Source organism: Vulpes lagopus, chromosome 6 (genome assembly GCF_018345385.1).
Source record: "Vulpes lagopus strain Blue_001 chromosome 6, ASM1834538v1, whole genome shotgun sequence".
NCBI lineage: Eukaryota > Metazoa > Chordata > Mammalia > Carnivora > Canidae > Vulpes > Vulpes lagopus.
Window position 1 is genome coordinate 35,766,095 of NC_054829.1, and position 13,668 is coordinate 35,779,762.

The 13,668-nt window shown below is 40.6% G+C and overlaps 1 protein-coding gene across 1 annotated transcript in view; it reads left to right on the top strand.

Moving 5' to 3' along the window:
• The first annotated feature begins 3,725 nt into the window (after positions 1–3,725).
• The window catches only part of KCNH5 (potassium voltage-gated channel subfamily H member 5), a 276,403-nt gene continuing 266,460 nt past the window's right edge, over positions 3,726–13,668 (top strand). Inside the window, exon 1 of the mRNA XM_041759197.1 lies at positions 3,726–4,189. Within this exon, the coding sequence (XP_041615131.1) occupies positions 4,117–4,189 (73 nt within the window). The 5' untranslated portion in view covers positions 3,726–4,116. The remainder of the gene's footprint in view (positions 4,190–13,668) is intronic.

A 13,668-nucleotide genomic window follows, 5' to 3' on the forward strand; every position in this document is an offset into this window, starting at 1 on the left:
CCTCGTTTCCTCCATCAGAGCTCCTGACCCCCAGATTGACCTTAGACATATGCTATGGTTATCTCAGAAACAAAACTTTGAGATGGGGAGAAATATCATTCCCCTAGAGAGTAGCGGGTAAGCGATTTTCACATAAGGAGTCCAACATCAAGTCAGACTGGACCTATTTCTAATGCTTTTCTGAGAGTTCACATAGAATTACACTATTGTCAAATAAACTGCATTTAAAAGTTCTTCAAAGAAGGGTGCTTGATGAAAGAATCCTTCAGTGAACCAGTAGTAATTACAAACCACCACTCTTAATATATCAGATTTCTAATGTTCACCTTTCTGTTGGTTGCTGTTAAACTGGAATGCACCTGCAGTTCAGCTAACATCCATTCATTTCAGAGCTGTGACTTGGGCATCAGCGAACACTTCTGGGCATCAGAACTCTTGGTTCTCACAGATAGCACCACTCTAATGACAACTCCTCAAGAAAGAAAAGGAACAAATGATCCTGCTTCAAAATGGAATCTTTGCAATGAAACAAACAAGAAGAAGTCCTTTGTGTGACATTGAAGCTTCTTTATTCCTATCTCTCTCACCTGTTAAATCCTGCAATTTGATTACAACATATGGACTGTGTCTGCAAAACACTTTTAAAATGCTGTATTGGCACCTTGCTGACATCTGGCAGCACGTTCCTTAGGGCTAGTCAGTCCGTACGGTGCCACTCTATTTTCCTTAACTCTATTTTGATTTGGAGCTGTTGCAAATTGTTGCCAGGGGTTTCTCTTCTCTCCAGAGCTGCAAAATCAGTGGTGCAATAGAGATCACTGGATGTTGCTTATCGTTACCAGTACTTACCCAACAGCAGATTATTTTCTATCAGCCACATCTATTATTCAGGAGGAGCTCTTGCTACAGGGTTAGAAGATTTGATTTCTAGGCCCAGTGCAGCCTCTAAAGCACTGTACCATCTTGGGCTAGGCACCCCATGTCTCTGAGGCTCTGAGTCTTGGTTTCTTCCTGGGTAAAATGGAAATTTAAACTAGAAGATTAAGAAAAGTGTGGAAACCAAAAGTTTAAGACTTTATAACTACCATTTTTTTACAATGATTAAAATAACCCCAAAGTTATAATGCTATACAGTTAAGGACAAAGAAGAAAAGAGAAATGTCATTTTAATTAAATCTGCAGATGGAAATAAATGGGAAGTTCTACCAGTAATTGTGTTACTGCTTCTTAATGGAGTCCAAAAGAGTTTCCTCTTTGGGAAGTGTGAGCTAATACACCCACAGAGGAGTGATTAGGAACACAGGATATTTATACTAGATGGGAAATGCTGGGAAACAGAGATTTTATATCAATACCCAGAGGCGAGATGTGGGCAGCTGATGATGTGCAAAAGAACATATAGATCTGAAGTATTTCCTGTTAATGATGATGATGGATTTATCATATCATGTTAGAAGTCTAGGATAGCAATACATGAAATATATACATATATACACATGTTATATATAAAATATAAAAAATTATATATATATGACTAGTCTGTCTGTTACCACCTCAATCTGTGACTGTCTCATTAGTCTAGGACCATGGTGTGTCTGTACATTAGGTTAGTCCCCACAAACACAAGTTATATAAGACCCATGGGGGAGGGAGGAAGCCAGTCATGTGTGTTTAAGAACGCCTTTCCACTTCTGCTGCTTACACACACCCTGGCAACTGCAGTGAGGAAGCTGTAACCTCAGCAGCATCTCTGACTCCTGCCGGTGGCAGGCAGATTAGAAGGATCCAATGTGTGCCTGAGTCTCTTGTTATTTAACTAAATACACCCCCATGTATTTAGAAGACGTTCTAGCTGTAGGGGAATTAACTTGCACCACCAGCAGTACTTGAGTAGAAAGCTAAAATAGCCTAGTTTTATTCCACAGTCTCTTGATTTTTTGCAGAAGGAATCCTAGCAGAGCAAACTGCTCTCTTTGTCTTGCGTCAACCCTCTGGGTTTGCTCAGCCACCGCCAGCACTGGGCAAATGGGTGGAAATTTCAGAGAAGAGAGGCAAGAAGTGACCCTAGGCTATAACCTGGATCCTGGTTGTGTATTTATACGTCTCTCGGTCACAGACAATGGCCTCCCCCCGCCCCGCCCCCGTGCTCTGGAGAGAGAGTGATCCAAAGTCGAGGCCAGTCGTTGGTAATCTAGGGGCTTCTAAGCAAAGCCAGACACCTTCCCTCTCTCCTCCCTGCCCAAGGCAGGAGCTGAGCAGAAGTTTCCTGGGACCCCAACCTGAGGATTCCTGCTGCTTCACAGCAACTTAGCCTTGACCATTTCTAAGGCGGTTGGTTACCTAGCGTACTACGACCCCAGCGAAAGGGGACACCCCCATACCACTGTCCTTCGCCCTGACTTCTGACTGTGCCGCAGCGCACACTTTCTGTTCTTAGTCCTTGTCTGTTTAGCAGTCATTCCTTCTGGACAGGCCCAGGGGAGCCGCCGGAGGGGAAGCCTTCGATCCGCGCTTCTGAGAACTTGAGCGAGAACGCGTCACATTGACCCGGAGGGCTTCTTTAAAACAGATTGCTGGCCCTCGCCCCGAGCGTCCCTACTTACCTAGCTTTGGGGTAGAGCCCTACATTTTGCATTTCTAACAAGTTCCTAGGAGCTCCCGCCAGTCCGGGACCACTTTGAGAACCACCGCCTTGGATAAAAGAAGGCGCAGCGGCGTGAGCTTCCTCTCTTCCTTCCTGCCTCCGCGCTCCGTCCGCGCTTAGTGCCATTGTCCCTTCTCCGTGGCCCCTGTATTCTAAAGGTCTCACTTCCGCCCCCGTTCTGAGCGGCTGGAGGGTTGTTAGATACCTGCCCATCTGCCCCTCTCCCCGCCTCCCCTGCCCCGCCCCCACCGCGCGCTGCGTTGTTCCCCCCGCTTTTACTGTCTTCTCCTGCACGACTGCTGCCGCTGCACGCCCTCTCTCCGGTGTGAATTATGCACCCTCCTCCCCTACTCCTTGCATTGAGTGAAACCTTCTCCGCAACTTAACCCGGGTGGCGGGGCTGGCGGCTCACCCCGCGCTCCGCGGCCCAGGGGGGCTCCGCCGCGCGCCAGCTCCAGCCCGGGGCGCAGGGGCCCTTCCCGCGCCGGCCCTGCGCGCAGACCCTAGCTGGCCCCGGCTCCTGGGCGTGGGGCAGGGCGGGTGGCGCCAGCTCCGGTGTGGAGCTTCGGGCGCCCAAGCCCGGAGGGGGGCGGTAGCAGCGTCAGGTGGCTGCTCTGCGTCCCCGCGCGCCGCCAGCCGGTCCCCGCGCGGCGCTCAGCCTCAGCTGGAGCGGGAGCCGACCCACACCTCCGCCCCGAAGCCGCGTCTCCGCGAGCAGCCGGGGCTCGGGACCCCGCGGGAGAAGCTGAGATGTGACCCGCCCGACCGACTGCCCGCGGCTGCCTCCGGCATCCCGCTCGCTCCTCGCTTCCTCGCCCGCCCCGCGGCCCCAGTGGACGGCGAACGTTTGTCGGGATCTCCGGGGAGACCGGAGCGGCCACCGGGCGCACGGCCCCGGCTGAAGTTGGGCGCCGCTGGGCAGCCGCGATCCGGCCGCGCGGGAGGGGTGGGCGCGGGGGCAGGGGGCGCGGAGGGCTCCGCGGGGGGGTCCGGAGCTGGACCGAGAGGGACTGGCGGGGCGACGGCTTGAGTTGACTCTTGCCGCCCCCCGGCCCCGGGGCGCGGGGCAGCGGGAGAAATGCTGAGTCCGCGCCCGGGCGAGCGCCGCCGCGGCAGCAGCCTCAGCAGCAGCCTCAGCACCAGCACCGGCGGGACAGCGACAGCGGGGGCGGCGCAGGCGCACTGTGCCCCGCGGAGCCTGCAGTTCCCGAGCCCCGTGTGCGGCACCGCCACAGTCTGGGCAGCGGCGGCCGGGGGAGCGCTACTACCATGAACTGCCTGGTCCTCCTCCCCAGAGCTGCTCATCCGGGTCGGGCTGGAGACACAGTCAGGGGACCCCGTCGCCGCCGCCGCGCCCCCTCTTCTTTCGGCTCGATCTTCTCCTCCACCTTTTCCTCCTCTTCCTCCACCTTCTCTTCCTGCATCCCCCCCTCCCCCGCCGCGGATCCTGGCCGCCGCTCTCCAGACCCAGGATGCCGGGGGGCAAGAGAGGGCTGGTGGCACCGCAGAACACATTTTTGGAGAACATCGTCAGGCGCTCCAGTGGTAAGAAGAGTTGCAGTTCAGAACACCCCCACCTCCATCCTGCCCACGCGCGCCCCCCGTCCTCCCCATCCCACCCCTCTCCTAAGGGGGAGGGGGATGCAGACAGCCCTACCTGGTGGCTTCAGTTACCAGTTGGCCCTGATGTGGGGCGGGGAGCAGAATAAGGTGGTGGAGGAAAGTTAGTTGCATCCCCTCTCCAAGACATACTCACCTCCCTCCCACCTGTCCAGAGCCCAGAACGGGAGGAAGGGAAGGGTGCTGGTAGGGTGTAGGTTCACCTGGAGAATAAAGTTGAGTTTTGCTTTGATGAGGGATGCATTTCTTATTCACCCTTTCCCCACATTTTTCCCCCCAAGCGGACTTCAGGGATTGATCAGATTCTTAGAGTTAATCTTAGTGGAAGGCTTTCCCTCAAGTTGGGAATGGCGGTGAAAGTGGCTACTTAATAAGATTTAAGTCTCTGGAATGGCTTTTGGGCCCAATGAGCATTGCCGAAAGGACCCTTGTGCTGGGAAGAGTAGCTGGAGTTGAACCTAATTGAGTCAGTACTTGAAAAAATGGGAAGGCAATTACTGTGGTTAAGTTCCTGTTTAAAGTTTCTTTATTTAAAATTTTTTTCATTATGCATTAGTCTGTATTAATCTATATGATATATTTGATTTGACTTGAAGATGAGAAATGTAAAAGGGAAGCAGTACGTCTGTGCTTTAAAAGTAACTGGGGAAAGAATTTTTAAAAATGCCATCCCACTTTGCTACTGATTGTAAGGTTTTCTTGCCTTAAAGAGCCTTTAAAATGCCAAGCATTTATAAATTCATTTCCTCCAAGATATTCTGAATAGGGATCATTATATAGTTCACATTTTAAGACCTTATAAACTTTGCATGTTCCTGAACTCTACATCTTTCATGTCTTTTTAATTCTTTTACATAATTTCCAATTTTATAAGCAAGATATGTGAAGTATTCTTTGAAGTGTTTTCCTTCAGAGGCCTGTTATTTTATTTTTGAGATCTCTTATTTGGAGACTTATAAGAAAGATATTTTGGTGTATTAATTATAGTAGAGCAATGGAAATACTCTATGCACTTCCATAATTCCTTGTTTGCTCATTCATTGAAACAATATTTATTTGGGTGCCATATACAACAGACACTCTCTGGAGTCCTTTGGATAAAAGCAATGGTAGAGACACTTCTTTTCTCAAGAAGCCCTCTGCCTAGTAGCTGAGAGAGGGTCACGCTAAAAAAAAAAAGTATATATATATATAATGTATATATACATATATACATTATATATATATATAATTATGCTTACCCTGAATTGGTTGACTAGATTATACTAATTCTTAGATTAGGGTCTCTTCTAAAACTAAGCTTGCAAATATTTCCCCCGATTTTGGGACTATCTATATTTAGTGTACCAAGGTATTTTTCATAAATCTCTGATGTGATATTTGGCTTTAATTTGAAGCTTGTGACTTTATTTCTTTCACTTTGGTCAACACCTGGTATTATACAAGCCTAGAACAGATTTTTTAGTTGAAAAAGTAGCTAACTAGTCTTAGTCTAATTTTAAAAACTATAATATTTTTAGCCATTCCAGTGTGATTTCAATGTGTTTTTGATTTTTTAATGATAATATAAAATACAAATTCACAATGGTAGGCAATTTCTATGTTTATTTATACATTACCTTTACGGGTATTAAGTGAAGATCTAGAGTACAAGGGTATGTTACTATTAAAATAACCCGTTTGGGAAATTTAAAGGTTTTTGGGATCAACTATTTAAGATACAAACATTTTATTTCAGGTTTCTTATCTTCTTGGGTTATTTCAACTCCATGCAATTTGGTCTGAGAGAACTTTTCACTGAAGGCCTTACAAAATAAAACCCATAGACTCTCTGTTCCTCTATATGATAACCAGAAAGAAGATGAGAATTCCTTGACTGAAATTTACTAATAAAGCATCTTTGGTCAAAACTTCTTCTATGGATTGGACCTATGAGCCAGTTTTTAGAATATCTTTTATTGAAGATATCCTAGGAAATTAAGACTTTACCCTAATGTGAGTTAGAAATGTCTGCTTATGCTGGTTATTCTATTTTATATTTACCATCCAAATTAATGAATGTCTTATCTTTTTGACACTTCATGTGTGTAATTGCTTCATTGGTTTAATGTTTCTTTCCATGAATAGCAACACCACATGCAAATGAAAATTTATCTGTTTTGGCAGTTAAAATATCACTTCTCATTGCTTATGGCTAGCTTTTAATGCCACTGCTCAAAACTCTGAGCCTTGTTTGAAATGTGTTGGTCATGTGAGGTAAATATATGTGCATGTGTAGGTAGTAGAAACTAGAAAGTCTCGGTACTACTTTTACAGGAAGAACCCCAGAAATTGAGAATTATAGTATTAAATTGGTCTGCACATTCATGTGGGAGTATCCCACAGTTGTTGCCATTTCTATATAATTTGGCAGAGAAATAGAAAAATTCATTCTGAGAAATTGTTTAATTGAGACTAACAGAGAAAATTCCCTTCAGGATTCTCACAGATGGATGAGGTTTGTCACAGTGAAGATTTCATTATTCACTAACTTAACCACATTGAAAGTGAAGTGTTGGCAGGGCTTTAGTGGAAAAGAAAGAAAGTGAAGAAAGATAGGCTGGGGTTGCCTATTTACCTTTACACCATGAAATGCTTCTCCTTCTGATACAGCATCATTTTCTTCTTAGGAGAAGATCAGATCTCTTAGTGAGTGTCATATGAAATAGAAATTTATACAGAGAGATGTACACAAATAAACATACAGACAGCTATCTACCCAGATACAAAGATGGAGGTACTGGGAAAAACTCTCTGTCTCTGTCTCTCTCTCTCTCTCTCTCTCTCACACACACACAAGAGCAAAAGGGAGATGTGGAAAGTAACAGAAATACAGGAAGAGATGCAAAAAGGGAGGGATATCGTATTTGAAAGAGGATTGGACACAAAGAAAAAGCATCAGGCACTTATTTGTCCATGGATATTACCAATGAACTGAAATCTCAGCCAATTAGACACCCATCAGAGAACTTCTTGATGATGTGGAACAAAAGAGCACAAAGTGTGGTCTATTTGGATGTAGCTTTTAAATGGGAGAACTTCCTAATAAAGTTCCTAACTCTTCAGTTGCAATTCCTCAGATGAGCAGTGCTGTATTCTGTGCCCTGTAGTAGCACTAGCTGCTGCTTGCCGTTACTTTACACCTCTTGAGACTGGATTTTTATTTTCCTTGTTTGGTTGACTCAGTCTGATGTGGAGAAGCATTTAAAATTGTTACTAGTGATTCAAAGTCTATAAAACAAAATAATGAAGGGCATTGAGTAGATTGGATACAAACATACTTTATGGCCGAATCCCCAAATGATACAAGTAGGGAATTCCTCTTTTTAGTTTTAAGATAAAGGGCAAGATCAGTTTTAGATAAATAAAAGGAATTACAGTAATTCTTAACATGTGATTCTAGTAGTTATGGTCTAAGAAGTGTAAAGGTCAATGTATAGGTATAATAGCAAGGTTTAGATACATTTTTGGCCAGGAGGTTCAAAATAAGTTGCTAGGAATGGAAAGTTTGGGAACTATGTGATGAGTTCATTACATCTGTGAAATATCTCATAGAGGGCCTCAGCCCAGAGTGCTGGTTGACTGAATTGGAGTCTGGCGCATTATTAGGCTATCTTCCCTTATTTAAATTTCAATTACTGATGCAAGCTATTCATCAGTGTACATTGGGCTGTCGGGAGAAGTAAACCTGTGAGTAGAAGGTAAATACCTGAAAGAAAGCAAGAATATGTAAGAGTTATAGGTGAAATTTTAGATTCAAACAAAACAAAACAACACAAAACATTTCCAAGGCCCTCAACCGGACTATGTCTTTGGGTAGCACATTTTATTTGTATTTGGTTTTTAATTCCTTAACAAATAGGCAGAAATGATTAGTTTCCATGACAGTCAACTAGGTTGCCATTTTGAAATATTATACACACCAAATTTAATATCCTTTTATTATAATTTGATTATTGTTTTTTAATATTTTAAACATTTATGAAAAACTGGAAATGTTTTTCTCTTTAGAGGAAAAAAAAAGGACTCAGGAAAACAGAAAAGGTAGTATTTTTTCAACCACTTACCCTGCAAGAGAAGAAGTTCAATATACTCAATTTTCCATTAGCTTGAGATATTTATGTTGTATAAGCACTTTATTGACTCAGTCATCTTTTACAGGACAATTTAAAAAAATTGCTTATAATTAACATTTATAAAAACAGATCATAAAAGGGAACCTATAGGAGAAGAAATAGAGAACTAGTTATTTAAAAATAAAACAAAAAAGTATAGTACCTTTTTAGTAGTACCCGGATGTAAATAGAAATGGTGAAAATGTGATTTTTTTTGGTATAAATTTCTTGATATTTTTTCTTGAAAGATTTTCTTTCACATCTAAGCTGCTATTGAGGAAACAGTGATAGAACCACATAGTGTTTGAAGCCTTGGTTAGCCCAGGTCTTACAATGTATCACTTTTACTTTTAATACATCAAGGATGTTGACATTATACTGATCACTTCCTAAATTATATTTATAAATAAACCAGCAGATTGTCTCTTGTTCTAGAGCCCACACTGTGTTATGTAATAAATAGCAATGCTTTTCTGACCAGAACACTGCTTATCCCAGTTCACCTTTGCCTTCACTAGAAATTGTCCTCTTTGGCTATCTTTTGTATGATTTCAGAAGTAAGGTATGTAAGAACTCCACATACCCAGCTGCCATCCTTTTAATACTCTACTGAAAAAGCCATGTAAGACACTATATTTTTTAATAGAAGAAAGTAGCTATGAATATTTTAATGGTCAGTGACTGAGTAGACTTCTAACAAGAAATCCTTGGGTTCAGTTAATATTTGTGTTATACTTCCATTGTTAATGACTGTTTGCTAGCATGGAGGAACAATACTTCTATGTTCTCCAGAGTCTGGCCTAGGAAAAGGTTGTATTGTTCTCCAAAGCTCTGTAAATAGTATTTACCACAAGAGGTCACTATAGGTTCTGGCACAGGTGAATTTTCCTTTTTTCTATTTCAGTGATTTTCCTCCAGTTTGATTGGAGGTTAAAATCAATGTAGTTAGTTGTTAATCTTGGAAAAAATATTTAAAATAGAAGACATATATGGAAGTGGAATGAAAAAATGTATTCATTTCTTTTAATTATTACAGTTTTATTTTTATTTTATTTTATTTTTTTTATTTTTTTTTTACAGTTTTATTTTAGTTGATGGCGACCAACATTTTGTGACTAAATAAATTGGATATTAATAAAAACAGTTTATGTAAAGAAATATATTTAAATATATTTTAGACTAGCATAATATTTACTTTATCAGATAAACAAAATTTTATTGTAATAAGCCATTTCAGTGTGGTGGTGATATATATGAAATACAGAGTTTTGCCATATAAAATATGCCAGAAAATGCCATATAAATAGTGTCCATATATATTGTCTATTTCAACAAAGTTTTTCTTCTACCAGATGTCTTGATGTAGCTCATTAAATCAGTGAAGTAAAATCAGATCCTGACAGTGCTTTGATTTTTTAAAAATTGATTTATTCATAAGAGACACAGAAAGAGAGGCAGAGACATAGGCAGAGGGAGAAGCAGGCTGCATGCAGGGAGCCAGAAGCGGGACTCCGTCGCGGGACTCCAGGATCACACCCTGAGCTGAAGGCACATGCTTAACCACTGAGCCACCCAGGTGTCCCCAGTGCTTTGATTTTATTACAAAATAGTTCACAGATTTATAGCTATTTTCCTGGGATATTATATGATTCTAGTATTTTCGTGTTATCCAAACTTTTTAAATGAAATACAATACTTGATCAAATATTCTCTGAAGTTCTCCAAACTTAGTAAACGTTCCCCTGAGTATGGTTAGAGATATTACTTTAAGAGGTTTTGTTTCTTATCAACCAGCAAGTTTGAATCTTGGTTTCAGGATTTTTTCTTTTTGGTAGGGTTAGAAACCAAATATTGGGAGATGCTTTAAAATGTCCCAAACAAAATTAGTTTTAACTAGAAAAATTAAAATATTCCATATAGCACCTTTATGAATAAAAGAGATATGCTGTGAAATCGTATAAGCATGAATAACAAATCACAATTCAAACCAGTATTATTATTGTGGAAATTGAAGTAGTTTGATGTGCTGTAAGAAATGGACATTTATAAAAAATTTTCCTTTACCAATAGCACAGTAGAATTTTTAAAATTCCTATTTCATGTTCTTGTCACACATACACAAAAGAAAAAGAAGCTATGTGAGGTGAGGAATATGTTAATTAACTTGATTGTGATAATCATCTCACTGCGTATGCACTTATGAAGCTATCAAGTTGTATACTTGACTACATACAATTTTTGCCGATTATAGCTCAATAAAGCTAAAAAAATCCTCATTGTGTTTCACCAAATACTTTAGCTTAATACTATATGGCATGACTCCTGATCTTTGCTAAGAAATGACTAAAAAAATCATGTAAATATTTTCATTTTATAAAATATTTAAGTTAATATTGGAAATGCTTAATCTTGGAATATTTGAATGGTGGAAATGATAATATTGTCACATAAATCAGTGTGTATTTTAGACATTATTTTAGTTTTTGGTTATATGTGGTACTATTACTAATAAAGAGAAATCTTTGTATCTATTTTAGATAGTAGTTTTGTGATACATTACTTTTTCACATGGAAAAGATAGAAAAATTAATTAAAGAGCAAAAAAAAAAAACTTAGGAAGAGCAGTTGAAAAGCTATTTGAAATTTTATTGAAACAGATTTTTTTTTGTTTCTAAGGGTCTGGTCCCATTAAAGAAATATAAATCCTAAGTACCAAGTCCTATTGATTTCAAAAGGTTTGGAGCTTGAGATCTGAGTTTAGGTGCACAGCTATAGCAGTTCCTAGAGGTAATGACATATAATTAGAAAGTCATGAACATGTTGTATGAACTATGCTTCTTAACCATAATGGTCATACCTCACATATACTTCTACATCTTCCACTGTCAAGAGTGCATAGCACCAAGTACTAGTTGAATAAATGCTTTTTTGATTTTGTCTCCTAAATTGAACAAGTATATAATTGGATTTTTCCCAAAACAGTGCTGATTAAATCTATAATGTAAGCTTGTATAAGTGATTGCATAGTTTAAAATATTAAGTCAATGGGTATATCTGAAAGCGGAAGTTGCATTGAATGGGGCAAATCACATGGGACTCATGAGAGAATGAGAGGTGAACACTAAGTGATCTCACACTCATCTCCTATTCCAACTTGATATACAGTTAAAATATTTTCTACTCCTTTTGTTTTTTTTTCTCTAAGGGTTTAAAAGCTAGACTATTTTGGGGATCCCTGGGTGGCGCAGCGGTTTGGCGCCTGCCTTTGGCCCAGGGCGCGATCCTGGAGACCCGGGATCGAATCCCACGTCGGGCTCCCGGTGCATGGAGCCTGCTTCTCCCTCTGCCTATGTCTCTGCCTCTCTCTCTCTCTCACTGTGTGCCTATCATAAATAAATAAAATTAAAAAAAAAAAAAAGCTAGACTATTTTATATAAGAAAGAACTGTATAGAAAGTTGTAGATTCTAGTTAAAAATGTTTTAAAAAATAATTTCACAGTCAGGAGATGGCAAGTTTTATCATTGGGAATCAATCCTTACCAGTTTAAGTATCTTCTGAGTGAGATTTGCCTTGAGAAGCAGCTTGCAGTTCTGTACAGTACCCCACAGAAGAGAGAAAATGGATTTTGGCTTTTTAGAGATGGCAGGGCCAGCCTCAGATCTCCAAGTTTGACAGAAAATCAAACAACTTACTTGGATTGAGGGGAGAAGTTAATCTTTATCTTAATCTCTTCTGTCTGCGGGCATATTTTTTATTCAGAGGTAACTTAAAGCACAATAAGGTTATTTTCATATATTTATACATTGAGAGAATAGAGAAACTCTTCAAAAGGGGTTAAATGGTCCCAGAATAAAGTCCCCTAAAAATGGACCCCCTCCTTTTGCTTGACCCTTATACTCTTTTTAGTTAATAATTCATTAATGAAAAAATTTATCGAGTGCCTCCTATGTGCTAGGTACAGATGAAAACACCGAGGATGCATAATAAACACAACAATAAAAAATATATATATTTTTCTGTGAGGGGCAGTGTAAGCATTGGTTAGAAGGCATAGGTTCTGCAGGCTTGCATGAGAGTCTTGGGTCTAATGCTTACTAGCTCTATGACTTACTTATTCCTACCTTGTTTTCTCCTCTGTGAAAGACAAGTAATACGAGTACCTGGCTTATGGTGTTGGAGTGAGGATTAAATGAGGTGATACATACAAAGTACTGACAGTGTCTGGCATATAACAAATACTACATCAATATCAGTGCTTTTAACTAACAGGAATAACTTTATTGTCAGTTAGATATTTAAATCTTTGAATGCACCATCTGTAGTCGATGTCTTTAATTCTTGGTCACTATTTCTTTTTGTGACTCTTTCAAATGACTTATGTCTGTACCATAATGTCAAAATGTCCTAGAAGATTACAAATGAGCATTCTTGTGAATCCAAAGGTCTTTTATTTGTCCATATTTTTTTAACTTTGCAGGGTTTGAGACTATGCTCCGCTACCATCTCCACACACTTGTCTTTCATGACTTTGCACTTTTTCTGGCCCTTTTTCCTAGTTTCACTTTCTATTCCCTTCCTATTCCCTTTCTCCTCTCTTCCTGCCCTGTCCCTCCTTTCTCCTCCTCTCCCCTCTCCTGAAGAATAAACAGTCTTCCAGGTTCAAACTTTAAGCATTTTTCTTATACATCTTCACCCTCCTTTTTCAAGCAAGCTTGTCCTCTGTCATAGTTTAAACTTTATCCTCTCTGTGCCCTAGTTCTGTGTTTCCGATGGCCTACAGCATTTCTCTTCTTGTATTTCTCACAAGTAATCTAAACCCCAGTTGCAGCCAGAATTGAATTTATTATTAGTTTTGGCTTCAAACAAACTCATTTACTTTGCTATTTCCCCATCTCTGTCAAAGGTGTCTTTAATATTTTAGACTTTTAGCGGGATGAGACCTGTAAGTTATTAGAGAACAAATTCATGGTTGCCAGAGGGAAGGGGGTTGGAAGGATGGGCAGAATGGGTAAAGGGGAGTGGGAGATAAATAGGCTTCTAGTTATAGAATGAATAAGTCATGGGAATAAAAGTTACAAGCATAAGGAATATAGTTAATGGCATTGTAACATGCCATGTTACATGGTGACCGATGGTAGCCACACTTGTGGTGGGCATAGCATTAACTTATAGTGAGTCTGAACCACTATATTGTACATCTGAAACTAATGCAACATTGTGTGTAAGCTACACTCAAAAAAATTAAATTT